This window comes from Somniosus microcephalus, chromosome 3 (assembly GCF_052327205.1).
Source record: "Somniosus microcephalus isolate GS21.2 chromosome 3, FLI_Smic_1.0, whole genome shotgun sequence".
In the NCBI taxonomy this organism is placed as follows: domain Eukaryota; kingdom Metazoa; phylum Chordata; class Chondrichthyes; order Squaliformes; family Somniosidae; genus Somniosus; species Somniosus microcephalus.
Genome location: NC_140989.1, coordinates 163,031,840 through 163,049,317, shown reverse-complemented (window position 1 = coordinate 163,049,317; position 17,478 = coordinate 163,031,840). Strand labels below are relative to the sequence as shown.

Here is a 17,478-nt window from a genome sequence, read left to right as displayed (position 1 = left end):
TCACTGTACAGCGGAGGGAGGAAGGGAGAGTGAGCAGGACAGCTGGAGGCCGTGTCACTACAGCGGAAGGAGGGGGAGTGAGCGGGACAGCTGGAGGCCGTGTCACTGCAGCGGAGGGAGGGGGAGTGAGCGGGACAGCTGGAGGCCTTGTCACTGTACAGTGGAGGGAGGGAGGGGGAGTGAGTGGGACAGTGGGAGGCCGTGTCACTACAGCGGAGGGGGAGTGCGGGACAGCGGAGGGAGGGAAAGAGAATGTACTTTCATCCCTCGACTATGAGTAGAAAGGGGAATATGCCACGATATCTCTCGGACTGTAAGGAAAGAAACTGACAAGGATAATGGGAGATGATGTTTACCATATTTTCACAAATCATGTCTAGACAGAGTTGTACATTAATTCCAATGAATGATGAAGCTTTTCATCATCGTGGACACTTCAAAGGCATGCTAGAGAATAAACAATGAGTTTAAAAAAAAAGTAAAAGCGGGTCTGTATTCAAATCCAATTCACAAAGGGTAACATTTTAATCTCTAACAGCTTTGTATGCAAGGAGCACATATCAGAAATCCACTGCCCACAATTTAAAAAAAATGTAAATTAATTCTCTGGGTGTGGGTGTCACTGGCAAGGCCAGCATTTATTGCCCATCCCTAATTGCCCTTGAGAAGGTGGTGGTGAGCCACCTTCTTGAACCGCTGCAGTCCGTGTGGTGAAGGTGCTCCCACAGTGCTGTTAGGTGGGGAATCCAGGACTTTGACCCAGGAACGATGAAGGGTCGGCGATGTGTGTCCAAGTCGAGATGGTTTGCAACTTGGAGGGGATCTTGGAGGTGGTGATGTTTCCATGCACCTGCTGCCCTTGTCTTTCTAGGTGGTGGAGATCATGGGTTTGGAAGGAATTTCGATTCTAGGAGCCCAAAAGCAGCCTTCTGCCATCTTGGGGTACTGAGGCTGGGCGTGGGAGCCTAACGTGGAGTCATGGAGTTTGGGCTTCCAACAGCCCTGCTGTGTGTTGCTTCCATTGAGTAAGGGAGGGATGGGGTCCTTGACTCAACAGCATGATTTAATTTCACCCTGCAAGTATAGATAAAATAGTAGTCTTGACACTTCAGAAAGTGCAAAGAAAGATTTACAAGGATGATATCAGAGCTTGGATATACAGGGCATAATTTCAAAGTGGCAGATGTAATAAACAGTGAGGAGGATAGTAACAGACTTCAGGAGGACATAGATACTGGTGAAATGGGCAGACACGGCAGATGAAATTTAATGCAAAGAAGTGTGAAGTAATTTATTTTGGTAGGAAGAATGTGGTGAGGCAATATAAACTAAATGGTATCATTTTAAAGGAGGTGCCGGAATAGAGAGACCTGAGGGTGTACTTGCATGAGTCTTTGAAAGTTGTGGGACAAGTTGAGAAGGTTGTTAAAGGGGCATACAGGATCCTTTGCTTTAGAAATAGAGTCACAGCATACAAAAGCAAGCAAGTTATGCTAAACCTTTATAAAACACTTGTTAGGTCCCAGCTGCAGTATTGTGGCCAATTCTGGACTTTAGGAAGGATGTCAAGGCCTTGGAAAGGTTGCAGAGGAGATTTACTAGATAGATACCAGGGATGAGACTCGAGAAACTTGGGTTGTTCTCCTTGGAGCAGAGAACGTTAAAGGGAGATTTGATAGAGTTGTTCAAAATCATGAACAGTTTTGATAAGAGTAAATAAGGAGAAACTGTTTCCAGTGGCAGAAAGGTCGGTAACCTGAGGATACAGATTTAAGGTGATTGGCAAAAGAATCAGAGCCAACATGAGGGGAAAAAAATTTACACAGTGAGTTATGATGATCTGGAACGTACTGCCCAATAGGGTGGTGGAAGCAGATTCAATAATAACTTTCAAAAGGGAATTGGATAAATACTTAGAAGGAAAATTTGCAGGACTATGGGGAAAAATCAGGCGAGTGGGACTAATTGAATAGCTCTTTCAAAGAGCCGGCACAGGCACAATAGGCCGAATAGCTTCTTCCTGTGCTGTATGATTCTATGAACTGAGCGGTTATAACTATCAGGAAACATTGAACAGGCTGGGGCTCTTTTCTCTAGAAAAGAGAAAGCTGAGAGGTGACCTGATGGAGGTCTTTAAAATTATGAAGAAGTTTGGTAGGGTAAACGTAGAGAAGATATTTCCACTTGTGGGGGAGACCAAAACTAGAAGCCCATAAATATGAGATAGTCACTAATAAATCCAATAAAGAATTCAGGAGAAACTTCTTCACCCAGAGAGTGGTTAGAATGTGGAACTCGTTACCACATGAATTAGTTGAGGTGAATAACATAGATGCATTTAAGGGGAAGCTAGATAAGTACATGAGGGAAGAGAGGAATAGAAGGTTATGCAGATACGGTTAGATGAAGTAAGGTGGAAGGTAGCTCGTGTGGAGTATAAACACTGGCATAGACCAGTTGGGCCAAATGGCCTGTTTCTGTGCTGTAAATTCTATGTCATTGGTCGGAATTTTATTTAAGAAATATATGCTTGGAGGGTTGAGGCTCATCTTGAACTGCTCCATAATTGTTTGACAGAAATGGGTTATGCATTTTTTTTACAGTATAGATGACTGACCATTTTTGTAAACTATGCGAATGTTTGACCTGTCCTTTGTCGCGTGGGATCCAGGTTAGCCTGTCGGAGTACGTTCTATGTAGTTTACACCTGTGTCTGCTTTGTTGATGTGCTCAATGACCAGAGCTTCTCCTTCCTGGCACAGGGCTTCGGAGAGCTGCCGATCTGCATGGCGAAGACCCATCTGTCGCTATCGCATCAACCCGAGCTCAAGGGAGTACCCAGCGGGTTTATTCTGCCGGTCCGGGATGTGCGTGCCAGTATTGGGGCAGGCTTTATCTACCCGTTGGTGGGCACGGTAGGTAACCATCTCCCAAAATGTGTGGCGGTTGCAACAGACTGGCAATGTGTAAATCCATCACCATGGGTTGGCTGGATTTTCATTCATCTCAATGGGGAGCAAGATCTCACCTCTTTTTTGCGATAACTGGCCAAAGAACCAGAGGGGAAATAACTTCCTGTGGGACATCCTGAGGTTGTGAAAGGCGCTAAATAAATGCAAGTTCTTCCTTTCTTACTACAAAGAATTAATCTCTTGCATCTAACAGTGTAATAATGTTTGCCCATTTTTTTGGAATGGTACGAGGGCTTTGGAGAGGTTGGAGAAGTTGGGATTATTCTCCTCCTTCAAGCAGAGGCGGTTAAGGGGACATTTAATCGAGGTGCTCAGAATTATGAGATTTTCATAGAGTAAATAGGGAGAAACTGTTTCTACTGGCAGGAAGGTCAGTAACCTGGGGACACAGATTTGAGGTAATTGGCAAAAGGACCCGAGGGGAGATGAGAATTTTTTTTACACTGCGAGTTGTTATGATCTGGTGGAAGCAGATTTAATGACCACTTTCAAAAGGGAATTGGATAAATACTTGATGGGGGAAAAATTTGCAGGGCTATGGGGAAGGGCAGAGGAATGGGACTAAGTGGGTAGCTCTTTGAACGAGCCGGCATCGGCTGAATGGCCTCCTATGCTGTATGATTCTATGAAAGGAGAGCTTTAATCCTTTGAATCCTCAGCACCAAGCGATATGTAAACGAGATGTTCATTCTTCCAGATAGAAAGACTCGCATTTACATTGTGCCTTTCACAACCTCAGGATGTCCCAAAGCGCTTTACAACTAAGTACTTTTGAAGTGAGGTCACTGTTGTATTGTAGGAAACACAGCAGCTAATTTGCGCGCAGCAAGCTCCAACAAACAACAATATGATAATGACCGGATGATCTGTTTTGGTGATGTTGGTTGAGGGATAAATATTGGCCAGGACATCAAGGAGAGCCCCCCTGCTCTTCTTTAAAATAGTGCCATGGGTTCTTTTATGTCCACCTGAGAGGACAGACGGGGTCCTGGTTTAACGTTTCATCCAAAAGGCGGCACCTCCAACAGTGCAGCACTCCCTCAGCACTGCACTGGTGCATCAGCAGTTTCTGGAGTGGGGCTCAAACCCCCAACCTTCTGATTTTGAGGCGAGAGTGCTGCCCACTGAGCCACGGCTGATCATTTGTAATAATCTGATTCGGGTTAAAAGTGTATGTTTTATCTCTTCCCACATTGTTTCTTCAAGTGTCAGCTGTGGCTCTGGGTAGCACCCTCGCCTCTGAGTCAGAAGGTTGTGGGTTCAAGTCTCACTCCAGAGACTTGAGCACAAAAATCTAGGCTGGCACGATTTCAAAGAGCAGGGGCGTTATCCCTGGTGTCCTGGCCAATATTTATCCCTCAATCAACATCTAAAACAGATTATCTGGTCATTATCACATTGCTGTTTGTGGGAGCTTGCTGTGCGCAAATTGGCTGCACTTCAAAAATACTTCACTGGCTGTAAATTGCTTTGGGACGTCCGGCGGACGTGAAAGGCGCTATATAAATGCAAGTCTGTCTCCCTTTCACAGAGGCAGGTTCTGTTTCCTGGTTGGGCGGAGGAGGGGGTATGGCTCACTGACACTGTTGTCACCTCTGGCCTCAGCTATTCCAATGTTCTCCTGGTTGCCTTCCCACCTTTGCACCCTCCATAAACTTTTGCTGATCCAAAACCCTACTGCCATATCCAAACTCTCTCCAAATCCCGTTCACCCATCACACCTGTACTCGCCGATCTTTGTTGGCTCCCGGTCCAGCAGCACCTCGATTTAAAAATTCTCATTCTTGTTTTCAAATCCTTGCACGACCTCATCCCTCCCTATCTGTGTAACCTCCTCCAGCCCCTACAACCAGCGTTCCCTATAAGCTGCGCAGCCGCGTAGCTCTCTGCCGGTCCCGTGCAGCCCGGGTCCTGCTTTTGCGATTCTAAAGTTCGCACATGCATGAAACTGTGCATGGTCCGTGCAACCCCTTAAAGATGCCATGCACCCAAAAAAAAATTACGGGGAATATTGCCTGCTACTGTCTGAGACCTCTGCGCTCCTCCAATTCTGGCCTCTTGCACATCCCCAACTTTAATCACTCCCACCATTGCTGGCTGTGACTTCAGCTGCCTAGCCTCTAAGCTCTGGAATTCCCTCCCTGAACCTTTCTGCTTCTCTCTCCTCCTTTAAGACGCTCCTTAAAACCTACCTCTTTGACCAAGCTTTTGGTCATCTGTCCTAATATCTCCTTATGAGGCTAGGTGTCATTTTGTTTGATAAAGCTCTTGATCACGCATTGGGACATTTTACTATGTTAAAGGCACTATATAAATACAAGCTGTTGTTGTTCCGATGTTGGCATCGCTCATTATTTCCTTCCGCTTAGAAATTATTTTGAGGAATAGTGAATGCTCTTATCTGGAGAGGCTGTCTGCCTCCACCCACACCCTTCAAATTCCCTACATTTCAAGCGCTGGTACTTGGAATGCCTGCAAAACTGATGGCTGGACACCAAATATCTCGTATCACAACTTTCACTCATTTCCACACGAAGGATCTTGCAATTTACAAAAAAATAAAATGCAGTGCATTCTGTAGATAGTATACACTGCAGCCACGAGGTGTTGCAGGGAGTGGATATTTAAGCTGTGAGGTAGGTGGTCTTGTTTGTGTCGCCCTGCCATAACGGGAGATCACAGTTTGATGTGGGAATGCTTGAGATCGGAAAAGTTCAATTTCCCCAACGGCAGCATCCCTGGTCTCAATAAGTAAATAAAATAAATAAATTAAAATAAATAAAATTTGACATTTTCCCTATTTAAAATATGAAAGGTTTATGGAGCTAATCCCTCACTGAGCACCCAGAACTCATCTTAGATATCTGTGGAATGTGATGTGAATAGAAAGAGAAACACACACTTCAAATTTCAGCTTTTTTTCTGGAGAATTGTGGTACAGAATTCCAGGCTAGTGCTCGAGAGTCTTGGGACTAAATCTCTGACATCTATGTGTAATTTGCAGCTGGCAACTGCTGGAGTATCTGAATTATTCAGCACCCTTCTCAAGAGCAGTCAACTTTCTTCCTCCCAGTATAATCAGGGCCATACGTTAGACGGTCACCGTTGCTCATATATCAGAGGTGTCTGCCCACCTGCATTTCATCTGCATTAGACCAAACTTAAGAGTTCTGTGAAATAACAACAGAAAACGCTGGAAAAACTCAGCAGGCCAGGCAACATCCGTGGAGAGAGAAACCGAGTTAACGTTTCAGGCCAAAACCCTTCTTCAGGAGTTCTGATTACACCGATGGGGAGGGGCGAAGCCATGGAGGGATTTGAAAACAAGGATGAGAATTTTGAAATCGAGGCATTGCTAGCTGGGTGCCAATGTCGGTCAGCCAGCACGGGTGATGGGTGAACAGGACTTGCTGCGAGTTAGGACATGGGCAACCGAGTTTTGGGTGACCTCAAGTTTACGTAAGGTAGAACGTGGGAGGCCAGCCAGGAGTGTGTTGGAATAGTCAAGTCTAGAGACAACAAGGGCATGGATGAGGGTTTCAGCAGCAGATAGCTGAGGCAGGGGCGGAGTGGGGCGATGTTATGGCGGTGGAAATAGCTGGTCTTAATTATGGCACAGATATGTGGTCGGAAGCTCATTTCAGGGTCAAATATGACACCACAGTTGCGAACAGTTTGGTTCAGCCTCAGACAGATGCTAGGGAGCAGGGTGGAGTCAGTGGCTCGGGAATGGAGTTTGTGGCAGGGCCTGAAGCCAATGGTTTCGGCGTTCCAACATTTAGTTGGGAGGAAATTTCTGCTCATCCGGTATTGGATGTTGGACAAGCAGTCTGACAATTTAGAGACAGTGGAGGAGTCGAGAGAAGTGCTGGTGAGGTAGAGCTGGGTGTCGTCACCATACATGTGGAAACTGATGCTGTGTTTTCAGATGATGTCACTGAGAGGCAGCATGTAGATGAGGAATAGGAGGGGGCCAAGGATAGATCCTTGGGTGACACCAGAGGTAATGATGCGAGAGCGGGAAGAGAAGCCATTACAGGTGATTCTCTGGCTACGATTAGATAGATAGGAATGGAACCAGGCGAGTGCAGTCCCACCCAGTTGGACAACGGTGTAGAGGCAGTAGCGGAGAATGGAATGGTCAACCGTGTCAAAGGCTGCAGACAGGTTGAGAGCGACGAGAAGGGATAGTTTACCTTTGTCACAGTCACATAGAATGTCATTTGTGACTTGATAATAGCCGTTTCGGTACTGTGGCGGGCGGAAACCTGATTGGAGCGATTCAAGCGTGGAATTTTGGGAAAGATGGGCACTGATTTGGGAGCCAACAACACATTTAAGAACTTTGGAGAGGAAAGGGAGGTTGGAGATGGGCCGGTAGTTTGCAAGGACGGAGGGGGGGTCAAGGGTTGGTTTTTTTGAGGAGAGGGGTGATGACGGCAGATTTGAAGGAGAGTGGGACAGTACTTGAGGACAGAGAACCGTTAACAATGTCCACTAACATGGGGGCCAGAAAAGGAAGTTGGGTGATCAACAGTTTAGTGGGAATAGGGTCGAGGGAGCAGGAAGTGGGTCTCATGGAGCACATGAGGGAGAAAGGAATAGAAGGATATGTTGATAGGGTGGGAGGAGGCTTGTGTTGGGCCGAATGGCCTGTTTCTCTGCTGTAAAATTCTATGTAATCACTGTTTCCCAACAGTGGTTCCAGAAAGATAGCCAGATGGGAGGTAGCAGTGCCTTGGGTTCCCGACTGAAGGCTTTTCTGTTCCAAGGCACATCTCCATCCTATTTCCAGCGGTTGCTCCTGCTCGTACTGGAGGAAGACTTGCAACCGGGAGTGAAATCCCAAGCGTGTACTTTCTGAATGTGTTTATATCTCCACTGCACAATGCATATTGGAATTGCTTTGCTCCCCCCCTCCCCATCTAGCTAACGTGCAGCTTTGCATTTGGGCAAGCTATCCTTCATTTGAAGGAGGTAGAATGTGTGTATCTTTGTATTGTGCATTAAAATTGCTGGACAGGGCACAATATTCTTTTTCAAATGCATTGAAAACCCCTACAACAGGGCAATCTCTATAGAAAAATCAATTTTAAAAGTGTCCGCATAAAACTGCAGTATTTTACTACAGCTGTAGGCAGCGCTGTGATGGGCCTTTGCAGGGTTGCATTGTCTTCCCCTCCCCCACACCCCCACCACACACTTTCCCAAATGAGAGGTTTCTATGCTTGGCTCAATCCCCCAAAGCTGAGAGTTCATTGACCTTTTTTTTTCTCCCCTCTCCTCCCCCACCCCTGTCGTTTAATGGCCTTGCCCCTCACCTCGATGCTGAAATAACTTGGCCCACAAAGTTGGGAGAACTCCCTTTCCCCTCCCTCAAAACGTGTCTCGATTTTTCAGTCATACTCTAAGCAATGGTAGACCAGGGCAGCGTGTTGGATTGGTGTGAGCCGGTGTTTAAATATAATGGTGAGTCTCTGAGCAGGGTTTGTTCTGTAGCTCGTGATTTCCCCACACCACTAGTTTTGTTTTTAGGCACAACAGTCGGAGGTTGCATCAGGAGCACAGTGTTTCATGCCCAAACACGGAGAGAGGTTCAGAGTAGGTCTGACCTTCGGGTAGACCCAGCTGTATAAATGATTCTCCCTGATCTCGAACACCACCACACAAAAGGACTGGTCGGTCTGTTATTTTTATGACTATTATGGCCAACTTGATTACACTAAAATGGGCCCAGCGGAAGCATTTTCAATATGATTTACTGTCGTGTTTCATTTAATGGGTAGAAGTTATAATATTCCCTTGAGTGTGAGGGATTGAGGGGTGATCCGATCGAGGTAAAGATGATTAAAGGATTTGATAGGGTGGATAGAGAGGAACTATTTCCTCTGGTGGGGGAATCCAGAACAAGGGAGAGCAATCTTAAAATTAGAGCTAGGCTGTCCATGGGTGAAATCAAGAAGCACTTTATCCACACAAACGGTAGTGAAAATCAGGAACACTCTTCCCTAAAGGCTGTGATGCTGGGCGTCAGTTGGAGGTTCCAAGACTGAGATCGATAGATTTTTGTTAGGTATGGGAATTGAGGGATATGGGGCTGAGGTACAAATCAGTCATGATCTGATAGAATGGTGGAGCAGGCTCGAGGGACTGAACGGCCTCCTCCTATTCCTATGTTCCTCTATGGTCGTCAGTAAAATAAATCTCAGCATTACTGCTGATTAGACCTTGTGATATTATAGCGAGTGGCAGTCATTCATGACGTTGCTATTGGCCACGAACAACACGCTGAATCCCACTATGGGTGATTCCGCAATCTGGCGCTCCCAGCAGGGAGAGACGCTTGCAGGGAGCATAGGTCGGTATTGCGTGCAGATTGTGATTTTAGATCCAGTCATTTTGTTGTCTTGTTTGGTGTGCAACCAAGGATAAGAAGTAAGTTCTGACATCCATCAGTCATGCTCTCCAATCAGTCTGATTCATACCAACGACCCCAATCCTAGTGTTAAAAAAAAAAAAATGCTGATTTTCTTATGATATAAGGACTCTGGAGTTGAAATGCTGGTTGTCCACTTAATGCTGTGTGGTGGCTCACTCTAGTCCCTCGGCATACTTCAGTTTCTATTATGCTGCCGTTTTTGTATTGATGCAAAGCCATTTCCAGTGGCGCATCAACACAACAGCAGTAGTGTGGTTCAGTCCCTCTCTGATCCCAAGCGCACTGAAGCCAAGTAGGCAGTCCTGCACCACTTGGCCTTGACACTGGCTGTAGTATAACTCCAGCCCAGTACGAGTGCCCAGAGAAGCTCATTGAGCACAACACAAAATCATTTTAATGTTCTGTGCAATGCTGCTCACACTTCCCCATGCAAAGACCTCTTTTGTTGCTAAGCTCAGTGCTACCTGCAATGAGGTGCAGCCAGCAGTATAACTTGGGTCTTTTAGCTGCACATCACATACAGCAACTGATATTACAGGGTTTAAATTACAAAATTATGATAGAGTAGATAGGGCAAAACTGTTTCCACTGGCAGGAGGGTCAGTAACCAGAGTATACAAATTAATTGCAAAAGAACTGGGGGTTGATGAGAATTATTTTTACGCAGCGAGTTATGATGATTTGGAATGCACTGCCTGAAAGGGTGGTGGAAGTAGATTCAACAGTAACATTCAAAACGGTATTGGACATTTACTTGAAAAGGAAAACATTGTAGGGCTATGGGGAAAGAGCAGGGGGAGTGGGTCTAATTGGACAGTTTTTTCAAAGAGCCGGCATAGGCATGATGGGCCGAATGGCCTCTTTTTGTGATGTATCTACAGTATTAACAGGAGCACCTGGAGCCAAACCAGCTCCTAACTCCAATGATCATTGCTGGACCATTCTGTGCCCTGCATCAGCTGTATTCCACCAGTCCACATCCCTCTGACCAATGACCTAGCATTCAACTTGTACAGACCCATCTCTCTGATTCCCAGAACAAGTGTGCACACTCTGTTCTCCTCAGCGGTAACATGTAATTTCAGGTACAGCTGTGCAGTATGAAGGAAGCAACTTGTGTCTCTTCCCTGTGGGCCCCACCAATCTGAAAAGAAATTAAGAAATGGGGGAAAACTAACTGGTAAACAAGAAAGCTTTGAAAATTTGGATAACTAAAGAAAGGGTAGGGCCTATTAGAGATCATGAGGGTAATCTGTGTGTGGAGGCGGGAGACGTCGGTAGGGTTCTTAATGAATACTTTGCGTCTGTTTTCACAAAGGAGAGGGGTGAAGCAGCCATTGCTATCGGGGGAGGAGTGTGAAATAATAGATGAAATAAACATAGTGAGAGGAAGTATTAAGGGGCTTAGCAGCTTTAAAAGTGGATAAATCCCCAGGCCTGGATGAAATGTATCCCAGGCTGTTAAGCGAAGCAAAAGAGGAAGTAGCAGAGGCCCTGACCATCATTTTTCGATCCTTTCTGGTTTCAGGTGTGGTGCTGGAGGACTGCTAATGTGGTACCCTTGTTTAAAAAGGGAGAAAAGGATAGACTGAGTAATTACAGGCCAGTCAGCCTAACCTCGGTGGTGGGAAAATTATTGGAAAGAATTCTGAAGGACAGGATAAATCTTCATTTAGAAAGACACAGATTAATCAACGATAGGCAGCACAGATTTGTTAAGGGAAGGTCGTGTCTGACAAACTTGATTGAATTTTTTGAGGAGGTAACAAAGAGGGTAGATGAGGGTAGTGCATTTGATGTGTATATGGACTTTAGCAAGGCTTTTGATAAGGTTCCACATGGCAGACTGGTCATGAAGTTAAAAGCCCATGGAATCCAGGGCAAAGTGTCAAGTTGGATTCAAAACTGGCTGAGGCAGGAAGCAGAGGGCAATGGTTGATGGGTGTTTTTGTGACTGGAAGGCTGTTTCCAGTGGGGTTCCACAGGGCTCAGTACTAGGTCCCTTGCTTTTTGTGGTATATATCAACGATCTAGACTTGAATATAAGGGGTATGATTAAGAAGTTTGCAGATGATACTAAAATCGGCTGTGTGGTTGATACTGAAGAAGGAAGCTGTAGACTGCAGGAAGATATCAATAAATTGGTCAGGTGGGCAGAACAGTGGCAAATGGAATTCAATCCGGAGAAGTGTGAGGTAATGCATTTGGGGAGGGTGAACAAGGAAAGGGAATACACATTAAATGGTAGGACACTGAGTAGTGTAGAGGAACAAAGGGACCTTGGAGTGCATGTCCACAGATCCCTGAAGGTAACAAGCCAAGTAGATAAGGTGGTTAAGAAGGCTTACGGAATGCTTGCCTTTATTAGCCGTGGCATAGAATACAAGAGCTGGGGGGGTTATGCTTCAACTGTATAACACACTAGTTAGGCCTCAGCTAGAGTACTGCGTGCAGTTCTGGTGGTCACATTACAGGAAAGATGTGATTGCACTAGAGAGGGTACAGAGGAGATTTACAAGGATGTTGCCGGGAGTAGGGAATCTTAGCTATGAGGAAAGACTGGATAGGCTGGGTCTGTTTTCCTTGGAACAGAGGAGGCTGAGGGGAGACCTTATTGAGGTGTATAAAATTGAGGGGCCTAGATAAAGTGGATAGAAAGGACCTATTTCCCTTAGCAGAGGGGTCAAAAACCAGGGGGCACAGATTTAAAGTAATTGGTGGAAGGTTTAGAGGGGATTTGAGGGGAAATTTCTTCACCCAGAGGGTTGTGGGGGTCTGGAACTCGCTGCCTGAAAGGGTGGTAGAGGCAGGAACCCTAACCACATTTAAAAAGTACTTGGATGTGCACTTGGGATGCTCTAACCTGCAGGGCCAAGAGCTGGGAAGTGGGATTAGGCTGGATAGCTCTTTGTTGGCCGGCACGGACACGATGGGCCGAAATGGCCTCCTTCTGTGCTGTAACTTTCTATGATTCTATGAAAATGTACTCCGAAATGATTAATCGCCAGTAACCAAGCTGTCCAGAGAGTTTAATGGCACTCTGAGCTAAGGTTTTATTGATTGCTCCCTTTCTACAGCAGTTGCATCACCAGCTCCCTTCAAACCAAAAAAGGACAGATCTGTGATATCTGCACTTGTGATCTCAGTTGAACAATGGCTGCAAGATTCTAGCTGGAACAATTGCCCCGCAGCTAGAGAAGCTGGCCACATCAATTCCTCATGGAACAGATTGTCGTGCTTTAAACGGAAATCATATCTGTAGCATTCAGACACGGTCGGTCTTTTAACTGGCTTCCAACACAACCAATCTCTGCACACTCGCCTTTATACAGCCCCCACCACTTAAAACAGCCCATCGCTTATATCGGGCAAAAAGGGATAACCATTAGCCATTTAATGGATACATATAATAGATGTCAGCTGTGGCTCAGTGGTAGCACACATGCCTGTGAGTCAGATGGTCATGGATTCAAGTCCCACTCCGGAGACTTGAGTACGTAGCACTGTCGGAGGTGCCATCTTTCGGATGAGGCGTCAAACTGAGGTTCCGTCTGACCTCTCGGCACTTTTGAAAAAGAGCATGGCAGTTCTCCCTGGGTGTCCTGGCCAATATTGATCCTTCAAACAACACCTAAAACAGATAATCTGGATTGTTATCATATTGGGATCTTGCTGTGCACAAATTGGTTGCTCCGTTTCCTACAACAGTGACTATTCAAAAGTACCTCATTGGCTGTAAAGTGCTTTGGGACGTCCTGAGGTCGTGAAAGGCGCTATATAAATGCATGTCTTTCTTTTCTTGCTGTTTGCATTAACGTCACGTTCAAAGTTGCCGGTTGTAGCATCTTTAGTGCTCCATTTATTTCGAGCAGAAACAGCTAGAGGCCAGTGTTTTATCGGAAAGGAAGCCAATGATTGATCTCGGCACTGCAGATGATGGGTGCTCCAAACCTCTTGTGACCAATTGTTTTGTTTTCTAGTCACGCTGTTCACAAGTTTTATTAAAGCCGAAACTATTTCTGGATTAAGTGTAGCTGACATCATTTCTAGCTTGGGGATTACACTGTTTTAGAACAAGGTATTTTAGGGAGAATGACTACAATACGTTGCACTGAACTTTAATTTTTTGACGATTACCTCCACCGATAGGAATACTCAGCACATGCATGTTATACTGGCCATCGCGTATAGCGGGCAGATCACGTTTTGCATTTATATAGCGCCTTTAACATAATATAACGTCCCAAGATGCATCACAGGAGTGTTATCACCGCGCCACCTAAGGAGATAGTAGGACAGGAGGTAGGTTTTAAGGCGCGTCTTAAAGGAGGAGAGCGAGGTGGCAAGGTTTAGGGAGGGAATTCCAGAGCCTCAGGGCAGGGTTGCCAGTGGTGGAGTAATTAAAGTCGGGGATGAGCAGGAGGCCAGAATTGGAAGAACGCAAAGATCTCGGAGGGTGTAGGGCAAGGGTTACAGAGATAAGGAGGGTCGAGGTCATGGAGGGATATGAAAACAAGGATGAGAATTTTAAAATCGAGACTTTTTTTATTCGTCCCTGGGATGTGGGCATAGCTGGCAAGACCAGCATTTATTGCCCATCCCTAGTTGCACTTGAGAAGGTGGTGGTGAGCCGCCACCTTGTACCGCTTCAGTCCGTGTGGTGAAGGTACTTCCATAGTGCTGTTAGGGAGGGATTTCCAGGACTTTGACCCAGTGACAATGAAGGAACGGCGATATATTTCCAAGTCAGGGTGGTGGGGAACTTGGAGGAGGTGGTGGTGTTCCCATGCGCCTACTGCCCTTGTCCTTCTAGGTGGTAGAAGTCTTGGGTTTGGGAGGTGCTGTCGATTTCCGGACCTGGTGCCAGTGTAGATCAGTGGGCATGGGTGAATGGAACTTGGTGCGAGTTAGGGTACGGGCACCAGAGTTTTGGATGAGTTCAAGTTTATGGAGGGTGAAAGATGTGAGGCCGGCCAGGAGAGCGCTGGAATAGTCAAGTCTAGAGGTAACAAAGGCACAGATGAGGGTTTCAGTACCAGATGAGCTGAGGCAGTATTACAGTGAAACAAATTGTATGTTTGTGTCTATTTCTCTAGCAAATCTCCCATGGCATTGCTCACCACTTGAGAGTTGGCAGTTTTATAACAGTAAGGTTCATGTGAACGAATCGTGACAGGAAATAAGTGCAACCCCTATAAGAAGGGTGCAGGATATGTAAAGCTTTTAATACATGATGGATATTTTCGTGGGCTTATTTAATATTGGGTAAAAAAAAGGAAAGACTTGCATTTATATAGCACCTTTCATCACCACTGGACGACCCAAAGTGCTTTACAGCCAATGAAGTACTTTTTGAAGTGTAGTCACTGTTGTAATGTGATTGCACTATAGAGGGTACAGAGGAGATTGACGGTGTTGTTGCCAGGACTGGAGAATTTTAGCTATGAGGAAAGATTGGATAGGCTGGGGTTGTTTTCTTTGGAACAGAGGAGGCTGAGGGGAGACTTATTTGAGGTGTATAAAATTGAGATGTAGTGGATAGGATGGACCTATTTCCCTTAGCAGAGAGGTCAATAACCAGGGGCACAGATTTAAAGTAATGTAGAAGGATTAGAGGAGAACTTTTTTAATCCAGAGGGTGGTGGGGGTGTGGAACTCACTACCTGAAAAGGTGGTAGAGGCAGAAACCCTCATTGCATTTAAAATGTACTTGGATAGGCACATAAAGTGCCGTAACCTACAAGGCTATGGACCAAGAGCTGAAAAGTGAGATTAGGCTGGATAGCTATTTTTCGGCAGGCACAGACACGATGGGCTGAATGGCTTCCTTCTGTGCCGTAAATTTCTATGATTTCAATGAATGTAGGAAACACAGCAGCCAATTTGTACACAGCAAGCTCCCACAAACAGCAGTGAGATTAATGACCAGATAATCTGCTTTAGTGATGTGTGTTTAGGGATAAATTTTGGCCAGGACACCAGTGATAACTCCCCTGCTCTTCTTTGAAATAGTGCCATGGGATTTTTTACATCCACCTGAGAGCAAACAGGGCCTCGGTTTAATATCTCATCTGAAAGATGGCACCTCCTGAAGGGATTTTTACTAGTCCTGGCCCCTTTAGGGCTACCCCGGATCAGGCGTATTTCTCAGATGTTCACTTTCAACTAAAGTTTGAGGTAGCCGAATCCTAAAGACGCTTAATTGGGTCTAAACGTCCGGGCTATCTCTCCCTAAAGGAACGGAATAACCTGAGAATGTTACCGTCCTCCAGATAGCGCTTTTAATAAGTTTAGCTAGACTGTAACGTCCCGGATATTATGAGGATCCGGAAAACTCCCTCAGAATTCTGCAACTCTTCACCAAAGAGTGTACAGAGATTGAGTTGGTGAGTTTCTGATACAGAAGTCTTGAGGTAATTCTAAAAATATATAGAGATTTATTAAAGAACCGACATGCAATTTACAGTTTACAGTGAATCAGTCAATCGCAACTTTAACAGTTCTAAAAAGAAAAAACATGATCTTTTTAACAGAGAATCTTACTTTTAAATCTTAACTTCACTACAGTATTACAGTTCTTAAAGGTTTCTTATACAGGATATCCATCAATATCAAATAGCTTTGATCCCCGAGGTACAAAGAGTGGTAGACTACAGAGCCGCCTCTGAAACCAAGAATCGCTTTGCCCGATTAAAGTGAGTCTGGTATTTCCTTTAAGGTTTTCTGCTGATGCAAGTTAATTATCTCTCCATTTTTCTGCCAACCTCTGCAATTCTTACTGCCACATCAGCCAGGATCTTGTCCCATCTCCGGGTGTTCTAGGGTCACCTAGATAATTCCTTCATAAGATAGTGTATTTTTCTGAATAGGTTATATGGCTTATTCCTTCACACTCTGACTGCAGCACTCCCTCAGTACTGCCCTGGAGTGGGACTTGAACCCACAACCTTCTGACTCAGAGGTGAGGGTGCTACCAACTGAGATACGGCTGACACAGCTGAACATTAGTGTGCTTGCTGCAGCTCCATATGTTAAGAGTGATAAAGTTCACATGAAATGGAGTGAGAAATAGTTATTCAGAAATAAGTTTTAGTGAATTACTGTAGCAGCCAGTTTTGTAGCTGATATACATTAGGGGCCTATAATGTTGGTGGAAAATTAAGTAGTTGGGTTTATGTAGTTCATTTAACTTTGTCTGTTGTCCTTGAATGCTGGTTGTATCATGGAATCTCACAGCACAGGAGGCGGCCATTTGGCCCATCGTGCCTGTGCCAGCTCTTTGAAAGAGCTAACCAATTAGTCTCACTTCCCCTGCTCTTTCTCCATAGCCCTGTAACATTTTTCTTTCTGTCTATATCCAATTCCTTTTGAAAGTTACTATTGAATCTGCTTCCACCACCCTATCAGGCAGTCCATTCCAGATCATCGTAACTCGCTGCTTAAAAACATTCTCATTCTCCCCCGTGGTGCTTTTGCCAATTATTTTAAATCTGTGTCCCCTGGTTGCAGACCCTCTTGCCAGTGGAAGCAGTTTCTCCTCATTTACTCTATCAAAACCCCTCATAATTTTAAACACCTCTATTAAACCTCCCCTTAACCTTCTCTGCTCTGCGAAGAACAATCCCAGCTTCTCTAGTCTCTCCATATAACTGAAGTTATATTATATAAAGTTATATGCTGCACCTTTCACCAGCTTTCCTTTAGTAAAGTTAGTTTGGTATCTAATGCTTTAAGGAAGTTATTAATCTGTATAAATCACTCAGCACACACAATCTTAAGTCTCTCTGTGCAGGTGGCCATATCGTCTGACCAGATGGGATCAGAAAGATGATCTATAGGGAGTATTCTAAATGAATTATGGTTTTCTGTCTTGGCTAAAACTGGATTCCCATTAAAACAAAGCTATTAGAATGGAAGCATTGTAAATGACCTTGCTTTGTCTGGTCAGGATGTAGATTTGTATCTGCCTACCCTAATTAATATTTAGCAGTTCTAATCTCCTTCAGTTTTGAGTATCTGTGCTCACCCATTGACTGTAGAATCCATGGTTAATGTTTCGAGAACAAA

General features: G+C 45.1%; 1 protein-coding gene across 2 annotated transcripts in view; it reads left to right on the top strand.

Annotated features, from left to right (window-relative positions):
• Positions 1–17,478, top strand: part of mthfd1l (methylenetetrahydrofolate dehydrogenase (NADP+ dependent) 1 like) — a 725,847-nt gene that overhangs the window by 674,318 nt on the left and 34,051 nt on the right. For both annotated transcript variants that reach the window (XM_085981835.1, XM_085981834.1), the window contains one exon: positions 2,763–2,915. In XM_085981835.1, coding sequence (XP_085837961.1) covers positions 2,763–2,915 — 153 coding nt within the window. The remainder of the gene's footprint in view (positions 1–2,762; positions 2,916–17,478) is intronic.